The sequence below is a fragment of the Larimichthys crocea genome, chromosome III, assembly GCF_000972845.2.
Source record: "Larimichthys crocea isolate SSNF chromosome III, L_crocea_2.0, whole genome shotgun sequence".
In the NCBI taxonomy this organism is placed as follows: Eukaryota; Metazoa; Chordata; class Actinopteri; family Sciaenidae; genus Larimichthys; species Larimichthys crocea.
Window position 1 is genome coordinate 38,873,221 of NC_040013.1, and position 20,295 is coordinate 38,893,515.

The 20,295-nt window shown below is 40.1% G+C and overlaps 1 protein-coding gene and 1 long non-coding RNA gene across 4 annotated transcripts in view; one reads left to right on the forward strand and one right to left on the reverse strand.

Annotated features, from left to right (window-relative positions):
* Nucleotides 1-20,295, reverse strand: part of LOC113745677 (uncharacterized) — a 62,980-nt gene that overhangs the window by 26,357 nt on the left and 16,328 nt on the right. The gene's annotated exons all lie outside the window — the stretch shown is intronic.
* Nucleotides 947-20,295, forward strand: part of LOC104924115 (protein sprouty homolog 3) — a 24,899-nt gene continuing 5,550 nt past the window's right edge. The window contains exons 1-2 of one of the 2 annotated variants that reach the window (XM_027278185.1): nt 947-1,765; nt 15,573-20,289. In XM_027278185.1, the coding sequence (XP_027133986.1) occupies nt 15,659-16,555 (897 nt within the window). In that variant the 5' untranslated portion in view covers nt 947-1,765; nt 15,573-15,658 and the 3' untranslated portion in view covers nt 16,556-20,289. The remainder of the gene's footprint in view (nt 1,766-15,572; nt 20,290-20,295) is intronic. The other variant, XM_027278186.1, reaches the window with a different exon arrangement.

Consider the following 20,295-nt stretch of genomic DNA (forward strand, 5'->3'; position numbering starts at 1 on the left):
ACAAGCAGAAAACAGGATGTTAGTATGACATTTGTGTTTGTTTCATGTATTAATGTGAGGAAGTTTATAGAGCCATGGAAGCCATGAGGAAACAACTGATCAGTCATGTAAATTCAATGTTCGCTATGTCACAACTTATCCTGAAAAAATGTTTCCATCTCCAATGAAGAGCAACTCTTTTTTATGGATTAAAGTAAAAAAAAAAAATCTCGACTGATCATGACTTGACTGTCATGTCTCCATTTAGCAGCACAATAATCGCTCTAAAAACGTTGTCCACGAAACAACGTCGCTACATGTGGCCACGTGTAACTGGATCCAAACACCGCAGCCAGATGTCACGCTGCGGCTGCCAACCACATGATCAGGCCGGTCAAGCATCCAATTGATGGAAATCCGTCGTTGCGACGGACAACTTTAATCCATGGTTTTTCGCGAAAGGCAAAAACCACCTCAATGTGAACATGTTTGAAATGTGCTCCAATTTCCAAACATTTCTAATGTGAAATAACAAAACGAGTCCAAATCTAATTTCTACCTTAACTTCAGTATGATATGTTTAGAAATAGGTCCCATTATGTTGTACCAGTACTGGTGAAAACTGGTCAAGTTTCAAGTTAAACAAACTGAAGATGAGCTGAAAATAAAATCAGAGAAAATAGAAAATAAAATTCACACTATCACGATTAATTTATCCGTTACTACAATGTCTCCTGGAAGGGTCAACATTTGGCTTCTGCCCCGTCATGTTCGCAAAGCAGAATTGAATTGAATTCAGTGATGGGAGAAGGAGGGGGCAGAGAGAGATAGAGGAGTGAGGGAGAGAAAGGAGGGGAGGAGGAGGGGTGAGAGTGAGTGCAAGTGTGTGTGTGAGTGAGAGAGAGAGAGAGAGCGAGCGAGGGAGAGAGAAAGTGCATCCAGCCCTCAGTCATTCATCTCTCGGGAAGAGGAGAGGAAACAGCAGGACGGGAAAAGAAACTGTTGTGGGGAAAAAAAAAATCTTTTTTAAAAGTTCTGCTTTCAATCTCTGACTTCAGAAGCTTCCTCCGGCTGCATCATCATCAACACCTCAAAATACTGCACTGCTGCAAGTATTTCACATCGGCTCCTTTTACTCTGGGTGGAGATACGTCCACTTCTTCTTCTCCTCCTCCTGCAAATGAGGACACTTTTCTCTCTGAAAACTGCAAATATAAGAATCAAAAAATGTTTTGATGAGCATCTCTCTCAACTTGAATGTTTTTAAAACTTGGACAAAGACAGATAGTGGAGCCCTTCAATGCAGCGTGTGTAAAAGGACTGGGGTTTTTTTGTTGTTTTTTGTAGGGAGGTGTAGGAGGAGGTGACTCTTCAGTAGGACGCGCCAGGAGCAGAGCGCTTCTGGAAGAGCTCCGGGAAGAGGAGGAGGAGGGCGCGTCACGCTGAGAGAGAGCATCCTCCCCAGCCTCGCTTCCTCCCTACAAACACACACCCTTAACACAACAGAGATCCAAAGGAATTAGTGTAGAAAAATATCACAAAAGTATTTTAGCAAATCTCTGCAGAAAGTAACGAGAAAGTAAGTTTAAATCTTTTTTTTTTCCAAATCACAAAAGTACAGATAAATCCATCACTGGGTTCCACAGTCATACTACATTGCATTAAAAGGAAATTGTAGGGATATTATAAGAGTATCATAGAGTTAATTTGTCAGACGGCACACGCACGCACGGACACCCAGGACACCCAGCACGCCGCCGCAGAATGGATCTCCCTCCTATCAGAGGTAAGCATAAATTCATCCTGTCGCCATTCGATCCGCTGATGAACTATTGATGATTTGCATGACCTTGGAATGCAAAAGTTCCATTGATAAAAGAAAGATTTTTTCAAAAGGGTTTTTAAACAGCCTCTGCATCGTGGATTTTATTTCAGACTTTCACTACTTAGGCAGATGATTTAGAAAGTCGACAGATTTCCCTGAAGAACTTAGAACTGCAGACATGTTAGCAGTGATGTAGGACATAAACTATGGCTCTTAAAGTTTTTAAAAAGGACCTTGAAAACTCAAACCTGATGCAGACAGACTTTTTTGTTTTTTTGTTTTTCTGGTTTTCTTTGATGGTCAGTTTCACTTTCTCCATATAAGAAAGAAAAACATGCTGCTAACCATCTTACAAATTAGAAAAGATGTCTTGCGAAATCAGGCCAGGATGGACTTTAACATCTAAATTCACATTATCTGGTGTAACATAACAGTTGGTTTTACCTGCTTGGTTCTCTGCAGCCACCCAATATATTTAAAGAGGTGGACAGAATTGTTTTAAGCTTTGACACAGCAGCAGGAAGCTGCCTCCTAAATATCTTGTCACTACTTAATTAGTCCTCATTTAAGTGGCTGAATATTTGTTTAAATCTTACATGGATATATTCTGTCCCTGCTTTTCCATCTCTCTATGTTGGCTATTGGTGGAGAAAGAGTAAAGGAAGGGGTGTCTTGTTTAATCATTTTCAAATTTCATCAATATCTGTGCTTTATGAATACAAATTACCTCTTATCTTTTTTGTATTTACAACACTTAAATATCGCAATATATGTTTGGCCTGTGAATGGGTGAAGTGGTGGATTCCTGCAGGCATGTAAACTGTAACCTCCTTTACCCCTTGTGGACAGATGGGTTTAAGTTTTATTAGTAGTGAAGGTGAATTAGTCATGTTGACAGTAACCTGCCATTTGTCTTTTTACTGACTTTTGGCCACTTTAAGCACACTCTTCGCAATCATTGGTAGGCGTGAGTGAGCACTTTTCTAAAGCGAATATTAACCGATTGTTGGGCTGCATGTTAATCTTACTGTGTTTTAGCAGATTGTGTGTGTGTGTGTGTGATCTGTGATGGGGACATGTGGGGTTGGGATTGATTGTCCTCAAGGTCGGATGCAGAATGTCAATACCCATCTCCGCTGGGGTGGGACTGGAGGGGCAGGCGGATGAACAAATGATGGGACGAACTGATGGGGTAGGGTGGGGGCGGTGGGGGGAGTGAATGGGATGAGAGGAGCGGTGGGCGGAGGAATTGACCAGAGATGGATGGACGGAAGGGAGGGGACAGTATATATGAAGTGGGGGAATATGGTGAATAGATGAATGAATGATGAAATGGATAGATGGAGTGAGGGATGGAGAGGGAGGGGATGAATGGAGATGGAATGGATGTTTTTTTTTTTTTTTTTTAAATGCCACAGCAGTGGAGCTAATGCACCGACTAATGCACTATAGGACCACAAACTTGTGGAAAGAGGGAGAAAAGATTCACAACAAAAACACTTAGACTTGACATTTTTCAGAAATACAGTAAATCATATGCTATATATAGGTCAGTTTTGCCTAAATAAAACCGTAATCACAGTTCATAAAAGCTTTTGCCCCTCTAAGAGCTCTGTTCTCAAGTCAGCCTTTGCAACTACTTTTCATTTCCAAATGTCTGGAATTAATAAAGGCAAAGACAAAGACACCAACAGACGCTGAAAATTTCAAATCTTAAAAAAAACCCTGAAACAAGAAAATGCATAGCAATGAGAAGCAACCATCAAGGCACCACAGTTGCTAACATCTTACAGTGTAGTTCATCCAAAGGCCACTAGATGTCACAAGAAAAAAATCAACGGTATCGAACTGAATCGCAGAAGTTACTGACTTACCAAAGTAAATTCACTGTTTACCCATGTCAGAACTAGTGCTTATTTGCCTAATTAACTGTTTCATATACAGTATATTTTATTTTACTTTTTTAGAATCACATATTTGAGCTTCTAAAATATGATGAATTCCTGCTGTTCTTTGTTTTATATGACTGTAAATTGAACATTGAACAGGTTTTGGACTGCTGATGTCACTCTGGCCTGTCAGAGATTGTGATTGAAATAAAAAATTTAAATGTAAACATATTTTCAGACGTTTGATTGACTAATCGAATAATTGACAGATTATTAACAGCCAAATCCTTCAAAGCATTTCTTAGTTATGCTTTTGTAAGAACATAGACTGAATGAAGAGTCCACAGTGTAACTTGCATGCTCAAATCTGTAATCCATGACTTTCTGATGAAAATGTCTAAAGAATAATAATATATTAGTGAAGTGTTTGATTGCCAGATTATTAAGACTACAGTATTGATGATTGCTGCTTGCTTGTCCTAACTAAACTAAACCTTATCCCCTTACGTTTGGCTTTCTGTCATACAATCCCAAACTCTAAGCTTTAAAATATGGCTTCACAGACCTTAGATGCTGCCAAGATGCATACCTTGTGAACTTGCGATACCACAACTTCATGCAGTAGCAAAAAACAAGTGGCAGCTGTGAATTCTTATGGGAGCATTTGCAATTTAGGCCCCTAGTGTATGGTACGGCCCTGAATGAACACTTAGAATAAATCTCTGACGGCCAACAGTAATGGCTGCAATAGTTTGTGTTTTTTTGTATGTGAAAGATTTAGAGTAAGTTGGATTACGCAACACATGGAAATAGAAATTTCTGCAGTGGCATTTAAAACAATAAAGAACTACTGTACATGAAGCCATAATATTCAAGAGATTATGGCTGTAAAGAGACAGTTCTCTTGCCAGAAGTTACTCATTCATGGAAAGCAAAATGAACAAAGTGAACCTAGGTCAAATGACACTATGAAATCATGCTCATCTGAAGTTTCAAGTACTTGCATCACACTCCTACTGCTGCCAAACTCTGACCTTGCAGAATGAAGCCTGGTCTTCCAAAAGCTCCTGAAATACAGTTAATGAGCATAAAAGGATGTTGACAACTAGTAACAGTAACTGGATCTCCTGTGCTTATTAAGTGCTTCAGGGAGTAAGTCAACTTTAAAATCTCCACCTGTTACAACCAAAGTGTTGTGGCAGCACATTGCTCTGTTTTACTGTTACAACAGTGGCTGATTGATAGGTTAGCATAGATGTTGCTCGCATCAGTTATTAGAACTGCAATCTCTCTGTGCTTCAGTTATAGCCAGCAGATAACTCTAAAACGTTGGGTTCTGAGGTTGCATATTGGCCAATGCTTTCCATCTCTTTTGCTCCCCGCATGGACTGTTGCACCCAAAGCCCACTCAATCGTGACTGGTCAAGACTACTCGGACTATAAAATGAAACCAGATCACTTCCGATGACAAAGTCTTGGACCTACAGATTCTGCATTCATACACAGATGATTGAGATGATCAGAACTGGACAGTATTTCTTTACTGAAAGTAAAACAGAACGACACTGAAGGCTTTTCTTGATAGAAAAGATGTTTTCACTCTTCTTCTTATTGGCTTTGATAAGAGTTTTCTACATCATATGGTTCATGATTAAACTGAACTGTCAAACTTTGCCTATGATAGATGGTGATAGACAGATCCTCTCTTCCAAACAGCTTCCAACAATGCTTTATTACATGGTTCTGTATAACCATCTGGTGCAGTCCTACAGGTGAACAGTTACCAGAACTCTGTCCAAGAACCAACCTGCTTATGACATGTTTAGTGTAGGTATTGTGTGATTGTCTGGTCAGTGTTTTGCCATAAATATTTACTCTCAAATTCATTGGATTATTCTACAAAACAAGGTTACTCCCAGTATCAACATTCAGTATCTCTGCAGGAAGTAATGTTGGTTTTCCTAACTCAACACCCGTTTGAAAGAAGTGCCACTCTTCCCTCTGTGCTTTAAAGTTAAAGCACTGGAGTTCAGCAAAACAAGATTTTTAGGGGGTGCTGAGTTACTCTTTAAACACAACACATTGATATTGAACATTCAAAAGCATCTGGTGATCAGGGAGAAAATACCTTAAAGACAACATTTAAACTGCTTTAAGCTGCTTAATTACACTCTAAACATGACATATTGAGCGCAGTGTTTTCTTTCACTGAAAACAAAGACTAAAACTATGAACTCAAGAGTTTGTTCACATTTGTTCTTTGCTGTACATATAATTCTCTTACAATGAGTGTACCAAAACCGGGAATACGTATGATAAATCTATGGCCATGACTGCTTTGAGTTAGCCTAATTGTTATGTGACAATCTGGTTTTATTCAATTTGGGGGAATCTTGTCAAATAATATCCAAAAACGACTCCTACTTCCTCCACCGCTCTCTCTTTCTTTTGTTTTGACTTTCTTTTAAATCTTTCTTATCGCTCGCTCTACATCTGGCTCCACCACTTTCATTTTTATCATTATTAGTATCACCATCCCTCACTCATTCACTGCCTCTTTCCTTCCTCTTTCCCTCCCTCCTCTCTTGTTCTCTCCCCTCCTCTCCCCCCTGCCTGGACTTGCTGGTCTGCAGTGTCTATTTCAGTCTTTCCGTTGGGGTCAGATTCGGCACATCCGGTATCTCATCCAGTTTATTGTCATTCAATCCTGCTGTGCTCCCAGAGGGCATCAGGAGGAAGGCCCCTGGGTCTTAGTGCCTGATGGACCTCACACACATGCACACCCAAAGAAGCTGGCAGCAACTGTAATTAAATGTTTAGACCTTATGAATCTTCTGGTTTACATAAGTTTATATATAAGTCTTGACTTTCTTCTTAATTTTTTTAAACTTGATTTCATGTGTCACAACTTCTGTCTAATGACTTTGCACAATAGTGACACCCTGAACAGAGTTTGCAACTACAGTATATTACTCCTGCGAAATTGAAACTTTGTTTCCTACACAGATATCGGAGTCTGACCGGGTCCAAATTATATTCAGTCCAGTCTGTGGTTATTCGGATTGGGTCTGTATTTTTATGCATTCCCACTGATCTGTTTCAGGGCAAGTAAAAGAAAAAAGTTTGGGTCCATAAAGACAGGACATTTGGGAATATTTTCGTTAACTTTATGCAGTATGTTTACTCCAACCCTCTCACCAGTGTAAAGTGTAAACATAACAAAATAAAATAATGCACATTTAACAATATAGTCACATTATAAGCTACTAACAAAATTCAAATAATTAAGACTATCTGGAAAAATATTGGATTAACAAATTGTACAAAACTTCTAAAATCTACAATAAAACCCTCCGACAGTGAAATGTCAACAAAAAGCTACGACCATGATTCCAAAAGAGTTAGGATGTTACGTAAAATGTAAATTACAAACAATGCATCAAATTCAGAATGACCATATAGTAACAATAATATTATATAACGATACAAAAATAAAACAAATTGTATCAGTCTGAGCATTGCATATCTTGTCTTTAAGTTTCTTAAATGAATGAAACGAATCCAATGAATGCAAGATGCAGAGTTGACTTTGAATCTGCCTATTGCAGCTCAAGATGCATTTCATCCATCTTGGACATTTCAGTTTAATTCATCTGTTCTTGTGTTAGCTTAAAAATACAAAAAGGACACGGGTATGACAGGACAGATAGCCAATCACAGTTTAGGTTTCATGTCACTCCTTTTATATGAGACAATATCTTTATGTGCGTGTTTTAGACAAAAAAAAAACTTAATATGTGATAAAAAGAGTATCCTGGCATGAAGGGGCAGGCTTTGCATTGCACTTTAACATCATGTAAAGGAGATAAAAATGTACAGACAATATAAAATAATTGTTAATTGAATATACTAAAAAAAAAAAACCTACAGAGGTTTTGGCCTTTTGTCAAGTAGGAGGAGTGGGGTTGCGTTCAGGGACTCATAACTTCAGTATTTTTAAAATCCTGGCTACAGCCCTGTTACAGTCCAGAGATGCTGGACAGCTGGCTTTTCTTAAATTATTAGGCTCACTGAATGCACAAAGATTCAATTAACATTGATTTTCTCAGCTGAAAAAAGCGGATGTGTTGCTTCAAACTACTTGTTGGGTTATGCGTTTACTCTGATGGTCACTGCTGAGCTGCTCTTCTCCAATATTATTTCTTGTAAAGGACTAATGTTCTCTTCAAAGAACATGTTCAACACGTTCTAGCAAGAGGAGACACAAACAGGAAGCAGGACAGGCCAAAAAGCAGAGAAGAACAAGAAAAGTAAACGGAAGTGAAAGGACAGGACAGCAGAGAAGGGATGAAAGGGGAGAGTGAAGGGAGGTGGTGAAGGTGATGTGAGGGGAAGAGAGGATGTGAGAGGATAGGGAGAGAAATGAGAGAAAGGGAGGAGAGAGGAGAAGAAGACAGGAAGAGAAGAGGAGAGGAGAGGGCAACCCCTCCTCATTCCAAGGCGAAGGGTCACTGCAGTCGGTTTTAAAATAGCCTGAAACCATGATGTCATCGGTGAGAGATGCAGCGATGCTCTGTCCATTAAACTCAATCGACTATCAGCAGGTCGAGACCAGACACGGCCCAAGTTAGAATGTCAGCGGACGGTTGAGGGATCGGCATAGTTTATAGGTTTCTGTTCACTATTGACATTTCAAACTGATTTTTGAACGTCTTTTTAGTCAACTATTGAGCCAGACCAACAATAAACTAAAAGATATCACAACACTGCTGATAACTGAGTTTCACGGCAGTTAACAAAACACCCTCGTGGGTGTGTTTCCTTTTTTGTAATTAGCAAGTTTTAGCTCATATTTTTTTTATTAATCCACAACATTGTTAAACAGTGAAGAAGAACAACTGGGTATAGTTCAGTTTTAAACTTTTTAAGACAATTTATACTACTTTGACAGCCACACTGGTTAAAGTATGGAAATACGATGGAAAACCTGTATGAACTATGTGGACAGGAAGTATTGATTGTTATGTCACATTTTTTTTCTCTGCAGTATAGAACAATAATTCTTAATATTTAATCATATTAATACAACCTGGACCCAGACAGATGGATTAAGTTAATTTATGTTTTATTGCTATAACCGACATTCCCATTATGAGAAGATGAGCTTACAGCAGTCATGTCTCTTCCAGCACAATCCTCCTCCTCTCGGAAAGCTAACAAATTATAGCAGATTTTATGACATTATTGCCTACACTAGGCAAGAGAAAATACTTTACTTTTGTAAATTACTTTTTGAGGAATTCAGTTATTTTATGTAGCATGAATGCTAACAGTTACACCGCATCAGTTAAAACCTTGCAGAGTAAATGGTGATCGGGCAGCACAGAGTGAACAGTGTGTGTGTTTTTGTGATGGAGCAGAAGTGTGTGTCTTTCTCTGTGTGTGTCCCAGGGCAGAGGCTCAGTCATTACTGATACTCCCCCAGCACAGAGGTCCATCCTCAGGTTACCACCGACAGCCTCTTGAAACACCAACTCTCTTTCGCGCTCGCTCTCTCTCTCTGTCAGTTTGTTTTGCTTCATTGACATTAATTTTTTTTTTTTTTGATACATTTTACACATGCAATGTTTGGGAACATCAGAAAAGAGACGCATATATGTAAATCTCAAACCCTCTGACTGTTACTAATATGCCATATTCTTTGTAAAGTATATGGTAGTTTGAGAGAAACTACATTTTAGCAGGAGAGTAATTAGCATCTTATTGTCTCTGCTGTTTCTGCATAAAAAGACACTCTGACAAAGTGTCAGGATGTTGTTGAGCACCAGAGACACCGAGAGGATGAATGCCTCTCCCATCCTCTCTCTTCTGAGCCAGATGGATTGTCTACTAAATAAAACAGTCATTGTGCTGCTGGCCTTGTTGGTTCAGTTTGAGCTATAAACCTGCTCCCCCCCTGAAGTTTTCTCTGGACCATCTTTGTGTTTGTGGGAAGTTCAGTGATGAGTGATGCATGTAAATATAAGTTTAGATTCTTATTATTTGGATGATGTCTACATGCTGTGTTATTTCTTCAAGGTCTTTTTATAAATAAATGGCTGACCATTTAATCAGATATTACCTCATCTAATGTAGCTGATGTCGGATGTAACCCTCTTTTCTGAATTTAGTTTGCATTTTATTTAAGCACAGATAATCTGCGCTAAAAAGGTCCAGTATTTGAAATTCAGCGAGCTCTATTCACAGAAATAGCAGAAATGGAATATGACATTCAGAATATATTTTCATTAGTTTGTAATAAGCTGAAAAGAAGAATCATTATGTTTCTCTTCTCTGTCTATTGACACCATGGGTCCTCTTCCATAGAGTCCGCCATGTTAAATCACCATGTTTCCACAGTAGCGCAGAAAGGACAAACTAAACACAGGCTCTGGATAGAGTTTTTTGCAGTTTCACACATTTCACGACCATGGTATTTTCTCCTCCACACTGACAACTGGTAACTGTAGATGGCACTAATTCTTACACACCGGTCTTTTAAAAAAACACTAAAACATGGTACTGAAAAGAAAATTCGGTATTTGATGCATCCATGAAATCCATGTTTCGGAAGTCAAACTTTTCCTTGTATTGGTGCATTACAGCACATCTTGATGTGTTACCGCCACCTGTTGATCAGTGGAATAGTGTGAGAGACCATTGGTAGGCCTTCATATCATTTTACTTGCCTATACATGTGTGTGCACATGACATTAACAAAACGAGGACCTACTCATAGAAAAACAGCTCCATGGCACTACAAGAGGTCGAGAACTCCACAGGAACCTTTAACACACGCGACTTAAACAACACACACTTCAGCTTAATTTGTAATGTGAGTGAGGAGGGTGGTGCCTGCCCCGCCCTCCACCATCCTCTCACACAGCTCTCATCCCAGCTGTTGTTGCCAGAGGCTTGATAACAGACACTCCCCAGCAGAGCCAGCCAAAACAACTGTAGCCTTCGGTGGAGCCAATCAGTGGAGCCTGTTCAGGTCATATGCTCATGCTTATACCAAGGCCATTGAGACTGCCTCCCCAGTATATGTTATAATAACATTTTTAAAAAATAATAATAATAAATGTAAAGAGAAAGTATTTTGGCCAAATTGTGTAAAAGGTGGCGCTGATTATTTAGGTCACAGTGACTCACTCCCATGATTCATAGTTGTCACAGTAAACCTGTTTTTCGTTCTCATTGACAGTTCGGTATGGTTTACAATCAAAGAATTTGGGGTGAAATAAGACAAAATTGTTTTATGGCTGTAAAAATGTTCCACAGCTCAAGGTGATGTCTTAATATGTCTTATTTTTTCTAAACAACACTTAAAAAACCAAAGTTATTGGATTTACTGAGATATACAACAGAGAAAAGCTAATTATTACATTAAAAAAAGTGAAACTATACTATTACTATCAAAATACTTCTTGTTTAATTTTCTGATGAACAACTTTTCTTTTAATTGACTAATTTGAATGTGTCCATGCAAGGCGCTGTTAGTCTCTACGTTTTTGACATGACTTGCAGTATTTGTTGGCAGTGGTTGCCTCAACCAGTCAGTGAATATGAGGTCATGGAAATGGACGGCAGGCCTCTTCTTTTTAACAATTAGATGGTCTGATAGGCAGACAGAGTATGAGCGAGCCGCGGCCACCGCTCAGCCTGATGAGATTAGTCACCAGGACTTCTCCTCTCTCCTCTGACTAATTTGAAAATGCATCCTCATCTAACCAACCTGGGCCTTCTTATCTGCTACTTTATGGCTGGACCTCTGGAAGGAAGGGACTGAGTGGTAGATACAGAGAGAGACGCTGGAGGGAAGAGCACCTTTATGTTCAGGCTGCCACAATTTGTTCACAAGATTCCTTGGAAAGCCTGGAGGACAGGAAGAGGGTTTTTTTTGTTTGTTTTCTTTTTGTTTTTACAGCCTGGCTTGCTAATCACCTCTCCTTCCCTACCAGTGATTAATGGCCATTCTTAGGTTTCATCCACGTCCTGCATCTCCTCTCTTATTACTTTTGCACTGCATTTTCCCGAAGCCACTCATCTTTTTTTTCTAGCTCTCTGTATTCAAATGTTTAGCTGTACATAACAGGGCTATAATACAATCAATGAATTGTTAACAATATGATACATTTTATACAATTTTGTGGCCAAAAGTAGTGATTCGAAACAAATGAAATGATGACAAAGAAAATGCAGCCATTTTCAAAGTTGATTAACCTTTTTCTAAGCAATTTTCCGCTCACCTCAGAGATGTGAATGTTTGCTGCATTTTTTGTTTTCTATAGCAAATTGAATATATTTGGGTTTTTGGATGATTAGTTGGACAAAGGAAATAACTGAAACTTTGTAACTAGAATGGAGAAAAAGTAGTTACATAATGTACCTCATGAAAATAACTAATTATAGTCCCTTGCTCATAAGATTTTGCATACATTTGCCATATAATGACATATCTGTATATATTGAAAAAAAGAAAGGAGGGTTAGGACTGTGGACTTTATTAATGCTGGGTGGAAACTACAATATGGTTGAAAGAAACTAGTCTGTCCGATTTGTAGTCCAACCACAATGAAGGCAAAAGTCCCCAAAACTCTGTAGTGTGGGGTAGATAAATGGGGGTAATGTCCCACACTTTCAGACATCTTTTCTTGAAAGCATTCATAATGGTGTACTAGTTTGTACTTATTGAAAAGTACAGAAGTAGTTGAGTGAACTATGAAAGATGCTTGAGAGTAAAGTTTAAATGGCTTTCTGTGTCCACACATTTTGTCCAATCGCTGCCCGAGGTGGCTGTAAATGTTGAATTGTGTTAGGAATTTCCTACTGTAGGAAAGGTGTACAGCAAGGGGATTTTAGATGCTGTCGTACTATCCATACCATCTAACATGAATGTTTGAAACATACTGACACTTAATCATGATAGTCTATCCATTCAACATTCCTCAACAGAAGGTCGGGGAAAGGCGTTGGTTTGTTAAACTAAAAAACAATCAAGGAGAAGATATTTAACTGTCTTTTGTTTTGTCTCTTTTGTTCTGGTAGGTAAATGTAGACCATAAGAAAACGATTTGAATAACGTTAAACTAGACAGATAATCTTTGATACATTAACAGTGTATTAAGACTGCATCTGTATTCATGTGAACGTGGTCTGAGATGGTTATTTGCTGCTGCTCCCTCTTACCTCCCTCCTCCATCTGATATCACGATCTGGGCTGCTTTAAATGCATTTCCATTTGGCCTCATTACTCTCTGAGAGGACTGGCACCATGTGAGGAACGAGACAGCTATCTTTTCCCCCCTTGGCCACTTGGCAAGACTGCAGTTTCTTGGTGTATGTATGGCTGAGTGTATATGTGTGTGAGTGTACAGTATTTGTGCATGTTGGTCTTGGAGGGTTTCTACTACTCTTATCATAAACACAAAAACAAAGAAACACACTCATTCTCTCTTCATTCAGGGCTCATCTGATGTTGAGCTACAAGAAATCAAATCAGCTGTATATTCAACTAGAGCTTTTATTCAATTTAGTCTTTTCTGCTTGTGCCTTTACTGCACTTGTAAGCACATTTATATGTATCTTTTAAGCATTTAGCTGCATTTTTACCCAGCATTAAAATGTACACAACACACTAAATGTCATCTTGTGTCAGAAAGTGAACCATTTGATGGAATTAGCATGCAACAATAGATACGTGGTCTCTGTTTTCAAAGAATTTCTTAAAGTATCATGTAGGATTTAGCTGCAAACCCCTCACTTTAGCCTCGTCTTCCTAGTGTGAAGGAAACTATGAAGAAACTATGGTTGTCAAAAGGCTCACTCTAAGATGACATGATGTACACTAACGAAAACATGCATATAGCGTATATTCTGCAAATGAATGACAGAGACTGAAATCTATCTTAACAAGGGTCAGTTCACCAAAGATCTATTTTTTTTTTCATTAGCTCATTAGTTTTAACGTTATCAACAGATGCTTCTCATTTTGAGATATCCACCTCTGAGAGCTCAAAAACTAAACAACTCATCTTACCAGAACCTGTCCTGGTTTCTCCAGTAGATTCACACACTTCCCAATGACAAAATTTCCCAGCGACATGGTCCAAGTTTTAGTTTTTTTTACTACGTAGATATTAGTATCCATTAAAGAAACCATGTCTTAAGGCAGCCCTGTTCAGCATGTAGCAGTGGTTGCTGTTTTTGTGGAACCACAGACCTAAACAGGCTAAATGTGGTTTTCCTAAAATAAGCCATGTTTTCAATGAGATTTTGCTGAAACCACATACCTGAGCAGTCCTATGAAGCCTAAACCCTGCAACTGGAAATGTGTTGATTACTAAATTTGCGACTTGAACTAAATTTGTTTGAGAATTAAACCTGACTTCTCCTATAGTTCTAACTGCTAGGCAATGCTGTCAGCCTCTGTGTCTGCAGGTGGGTTTCCTCCGTGGCAGCAGCAGCTGTGTTCAACAGATGCTAAATTACAGTGTGGACCTCATGGTCGTATCTCTCTGGCTCTGGCAGACTAATAATAGCGTTAGCCTGAGCAATGGAGAACCTCAGCGGTCATGATGACATGGATGATGGTTGTGTGGAGGCTGTGCTGCCAAAATCTATCTTTGATTAAGTGCTCCTTAGATATTTGGGAAGTAATGTAGGGTAACGTTTGCTGTATGTAATGTAATGTGTTTTTATTACTCTTTAGTCACTTAATTTGGTTCTTTTCTAGAAGCAGAAGGGTTTTCTTGCTCAGTAACACATAATAGCCATTATTACGATGCCATAAAAAGAGTTGTTTGGTCCGAAGCTCCAATTTTGAGCTTTGTTTTGATTTGTTTTGATGTTTTTCCACTTGCTTGAAGGAAAGTAAAGTTTTTAGTGGTGAACCTCTTTGCATTCAGTGTTGTCAGATCAATCGTCAATCAAACACTTAGTGGGACTTGGATCGGAAATGATTTCTTCTCTGAGTTTTTATGCTAATGCAGTTTGACTTTCTATAGGAGTTACTTCTTGGTGTCTTGCCATTGTGGCTTTGGTTCACATGCTGAGGCAAATCTTTTTCTGTCCATTTTAAACAGACTACAAACAAAAACACATCAGTTTCTGTGTACCAGATCATGTGTTTAGACCGATGTGACAGGAAAATCATTGAAAAGTAATTGAACATAGAACATACCCTGAATTGTTGTTTTAAGATATTAAGAATAGATACATGAATGAACACTATGTTATTTGTAAATGTTCCAGTTTATAACTTACATATTTATAAAATACATGAAATCAAAGCTACTTTCTGTTTGTTAGATGGATCATTAAGTCAGTATTGAAAAATTAGTTGACTGACAGAAAATGTATCTGTTTGATAGTTGATTAATCACAAAAAAAAAAACTAAAATGCCAAACTTTTACTTGATACAACCGATTTCCTGTGTTTTATATTGTTGTTAGCTGAATATATTTGTGCTGTGGACTGTTTATCATACAACACAATAGAAATGTAGACTCTGCGACATTTCATAATAAACAACAATAAACAACCATTCATAAATTATAACAATTATGTTCATCAAAACTATATTTGCAGCAAAGATGGTTAAAGATATGACTTAAGAGTGCTGGGTCTGGAATCTATCTGAAGAAATTTGTGTTTTTCTGCACTGCACTGTAACCCTAAAATGACATGAAAAGTCATGTGACTGCAAGGTTTCAAACAATAGTTGTTGCAATAAGCTGAATAAAACAGGCTCGTCTAATAAGATGCTAAATATTAATACATTTAAATTTAGCTGGTCAATGTTACTAACCACTATCACTTCCTTTCTCTGTGTTTGCAGGTTTATCTGATGTGCCGTGAGAGTTGGGAGCACTTTGCCCCAGGCCCGGCCTGCAGCCCTGGTGCCACCCAGCCTGGCTCACCAGGATGGACCCTGCTCATTCCTTCAGGGTGGAGATGAACGAGCTGGACCTCCACCAGGTTCCAGTGCTGTCGCTCGAACAGATACGTGCCATCCGGGCCAGCAATGACTATGTGGAGAGGCCCGTGGCGCTGGAACCGGCATCCCAGTCTGGATTTTTCTATGCCCATGATGACCATTACTCTCATGGAGTAAACCCTGGCCATCCCCTTCCTCGCAGCCAAAGTCAACAGCAGCATGCTCACCTGTCCCGCCTGAGCCGTTCCAGTACCTTAAGCTCTTCCGTGTCTCGGACCAGTGCAACTTCAGACCAGCGGCTACTGGCAGGTTTGACACCATCTCACTCTGGCCTAGATCCAGTGAACCGTTCTCAGCCTAAAGGAGAACTAAAGCATGATGCTTCTTTTGGTAAAATCCTGACAGAGGACGAGGCTGAGCTGGGCCCTCATTCGTTCATCTGTGAGCGGTGTGGTCGCTGTAAGTGCCAAGAGTGCTGTGCCCCCCGTCGCCTGCCTTCCTGTTGGGCTTGCGGACAGCGGTGTCTGTGCTCCGTGGAAAGCGCTGTGGAGTATGGCACCTGCTTGTGCTGTGTTAAAGGCCTGTTCTACCACTGCTCCGCCCAGGATGATGAGGATAACTGTGCTGACCGGCCATGCTCCTGTGCTCCAGCCCACGCCTGTGCCCGCTGGAGCACCATGGGGCTGCTGGCACTCTGCCTGCCCTGCCTCTGCTGCTACCCCCCTGCCAGGCTGTGCCTTGCCCTGTGCCAGTGTGCTCACGACCGTGCCACACGACCCGGCTGCAGGTGCAACAACACCAACACTGTGTGCCGCAAGATTTCCACCTCCAACCCTAACCCTCATCCCTCGCTCCGTAGCAAGGCCCTGGAGAAGCCGTTATGACAGGCCTGGATGGGGGCCAGGTAAATCCATTTCCCCTTAGCCGTCGCCAAAGCAGCGCTGTCGCCAACAGTGCCACAGCTGACATTGTGACGACAATGCCATTGTGACCCACCTACCTACGTACAACAAAGCCAACCAACCAATCAACCCACCGTGAAGTGTTGTTCACCTAATGTACCTTGAATTTACTTCTTCTCCAGCTCAGGAGGGACCAAAGCTTTACTGTGCCTGTTCATGTTGGAGACTTCATGCCTAAAAACAAAAACTCGTTGTGAAGAAGAGGAAGAAGAAGAAGAAGAAGAAGAAGAAGAAGAAGCTGTTGTGCTATGCTGGACTGCCCTTCAACCTTAACCAAGACTTCCAGACAGAAATCACCTCTCTCCGCGTTCTGTGGTTTGGATGTGTTAAAATCTATTTATTTATTGCTGAACCTCTTTCCTCCTCACCCTTTGAAAAGAAAATGCACCGAGCAAAGATGGGCGATGGACCAAATTAGGAAGGAAAGATGCCTGTGGTGGCATGTATGGCCTATGCCAACAGAGTTTCTGTTCTCCAGTAAGAGAGAATCAGAAGAAGCACGGAAGATTGAGGACTTCCAACACAAAGACGTTAAGAAAACTCCAGACAAGGTTGAAGATGGAAGAAAGAAGAAACCAATGTTGTGCCGTGGTGAATATCAGACTGGGACACTCGGCAAAGCACGGAGGCATAGAGTGAGAACAAAGACACTTGTAACACACCTGTAACAACAGTTGACACCAAAAAGGGACCATGCACTGTACGAATTTCAATGCTATTAAGCTCATTTGTAAAGGAAAAGCACTGTGAGGTAGACAATGTTTTCCCCAGCAGCCTAGAGCTGAATGGGGGATTATTTAACCAGAGGGAGGGGGCATCCATTGCGACTAGGCAGCGTGTGTGTGTGTCTGTGTGTGTGTGTCCTCCTACTGTACAACAACCTGTGTATGTAGAGCCTGTGTGTATGTTGTTTTGTCAGCAGAAGAAGCCTCCCTTGTCTTATTTTTAGCCGTGCAGCTTCAGTGGAGCTCTGAGGGTCTGGTCAGGTTTCTTCCCGAAGTCAGTCTGTCGCCAACCTCCCTCCTCTGACCGACCTCCTTCACTGCCGCCACCTCCATCATTCTCTCCCCCTCCTCTACCACACTTAATCTACTCTCCTCCCATCCACAATTCAATGGTTCTTTTCTCTGAACAATCTGTGTCTTGGTCAGTTGCTACCTTGATCCAAAATGACTTGGAAAAACAGTAGCCGTAGTTCCTTGATTCATAACTATCTGACATCAACACCAATCTGATATCAACGGCAATCTGACCAATCCAATCTGAAGTACAGTGAAGAAATTGAAAAGTATAAATGATCAACCTGGTTGAACAGACCTACAATAGCTGGACTAGTTATTTTGCTTCAATAAAATTATACTAGGTTCAGTTTCAGGACATTTTTACGTTCTTAACTGACCCAGTCGCAGTCTCAGGATTTCCAGAGTTCTTGCTAACCCATGATGTTAATGAGATTTTGATCCAGGGGTCATATTCACAAAACATTTTGAAGGTAAATAGAAGACTGAGTTAGCATAAAAAAGATAACGGACATGCCAATAATTCAAAAATGGCTCCTAAGTCTCAAGTGTTGGTGGCTTAAAAGTCCTCTGGACTAAGACTTAATCAAAATCAGTTGGCTGCTGGTAATGTGTAGACTTTGGGAAAGAAAAAACATAAACTGGACGTTTCAAAAAGATATTGGCGCATTTGCCAGGGTATTTTGATGGTGTTTGAGTTATGCAATTGCCTCATCAACACGTCAAAACAATGTAATTACCCTGGAGATCAAGGTTTGCACAACAATCTGCTATTCATCCACTGGAAAAAATTTAGTTCTGCAGCTTTGATGACCTTTGGATATTCTGACAATCTTTCAGGGTTAAGCCCACCTCTTCTCAGAAGCTCAAACTTGGATGATATTTTGTGAATATGGCCCAAGATCTTTATGGACTTCATGAGGCTCAGATATATCTATGTCAGAAGTCCTCCATGTTGGATGTCCCAGCGCTATATAATGTGTAAATGAATATCTTCCAGCAAGTGACACACGATTCTTATTCTGTCTTTTTAAATAACCACAGTACAAAAAGAAAAACAATTACAACCTAACCCGACCAATGAAAGCCAGCTGACAAGAGGCGTATTTTTCCCACACACCCATAGATCCCTCCTGCCTCGTCCATCTCTCCTCTTACGCTCAGAGGGCTAAAAGCCTCCAGTTCCTGGTCCACAGAGAGTTGATCAAACAGGCAATTAGCTTCATGATAGCTCTTAATGGGCCAAAGAAGAATGGAGCGTGGGAGGGAGGGAAGTGAGGGGACAGGATGAGTGTAGTTGTGGTGTTTGGCAGATGGACAGCTGATGGGGAGAGAGATGGATGCTGGGAGGAAAAAGAAAGGAGAGAGGTTGGATGGAGGGAAAGAAAGAGAGGATGTTGATGCCGCCATTAAGTCAGATGAAGATCACGTATATGCTCTAGAAAAAAAAGAGCTAAAAATGACTTTTACTAAACTTACTCAACATTCTGGTACACAGTTCAAAATCAAATCAACAGTGCATGGCTCCTTGAAAGAAGGATGGATTCAAAGCTGATATAAACAACACACACACAGCATCAGGTGTGTGCATGACCATGTTTTTAAACGTGTGTCTGTGTCTGTGTGTGTGTGTGTGTGTGTGTGTGTGTGTGTGTTCATGTTTGGATGCATATGGGCTTTTCTGTGTCTGTGTCTGGGTGTGTCACCTAAGCACAGACACACACAAACTGACCTGATTTGTTAAATGTTACTTTGCTATATTTTTATATGTAAATATGGGGCTATTAACGGTATAACTATTTTTATTCTGGTTTATTTTGTTTCTATGAGATTGATATTATTGCGGCTGTTTTCCATTATAGCAAATATTTACTTATTTACAGTCCAGTTGTGATCAAATCAGAAACTTTTGGGGCAACTCTGATGTCACATACTGAACAAGACAAATGTCGTAGCATCAATTTATTACCACATCCCGTAGTTTTTGTCAGAATTATGGCTGATTGGTTTTTGAATGTTTTTGACACCAAATACATCTCTAACACTGAAGCTAAGCTTCCCTATTCTTTCTGATGGTCCAAAAGCAATAAGAATTTGGATTTGTCTAACAATCCTTCTTAGGTGTGCAACATCGGTGCAGCTGTGATCACTCTTGCATGCAGTAGAGAGTTGCTGTAGCATTTTTCTGCATGTAATAGTTTGATACACTTTAAAATTAAGGCCTCAGTATGCTTCAATACTGTTCATTCCTTCCTGATACAAATAGGGGTTAGGGTGAGAATACTAGGGTAAGCCAATCAGAGTAGGGCGAGTCATTACTTTGCCATCCTGGGGAAAAAATAGGACACTGACCTGTTTAGGGATTAATAAGCTATGTGGTATCGGTTGTTGCATGGACACGCGTACTCGCCAAATACCCGATGGCACATTTTAGGCAGTACTGGATGCATTCAACCCTACTTCTAAGAAAATGCTTGTCAGTTTGTCAGTTTTTCAGACAGTTACAGACAGTTTCAGACTGTTTGTTAGTTTCTAACAGTGTCTTATGCCTTTATCAGATCATTTTTCTATAGACAGTCCAAAAATCATATGGTGCAGAGGTGTGAAAGTAGGCAAGGTATGAACTTCTCTCTGAAGGTCTTT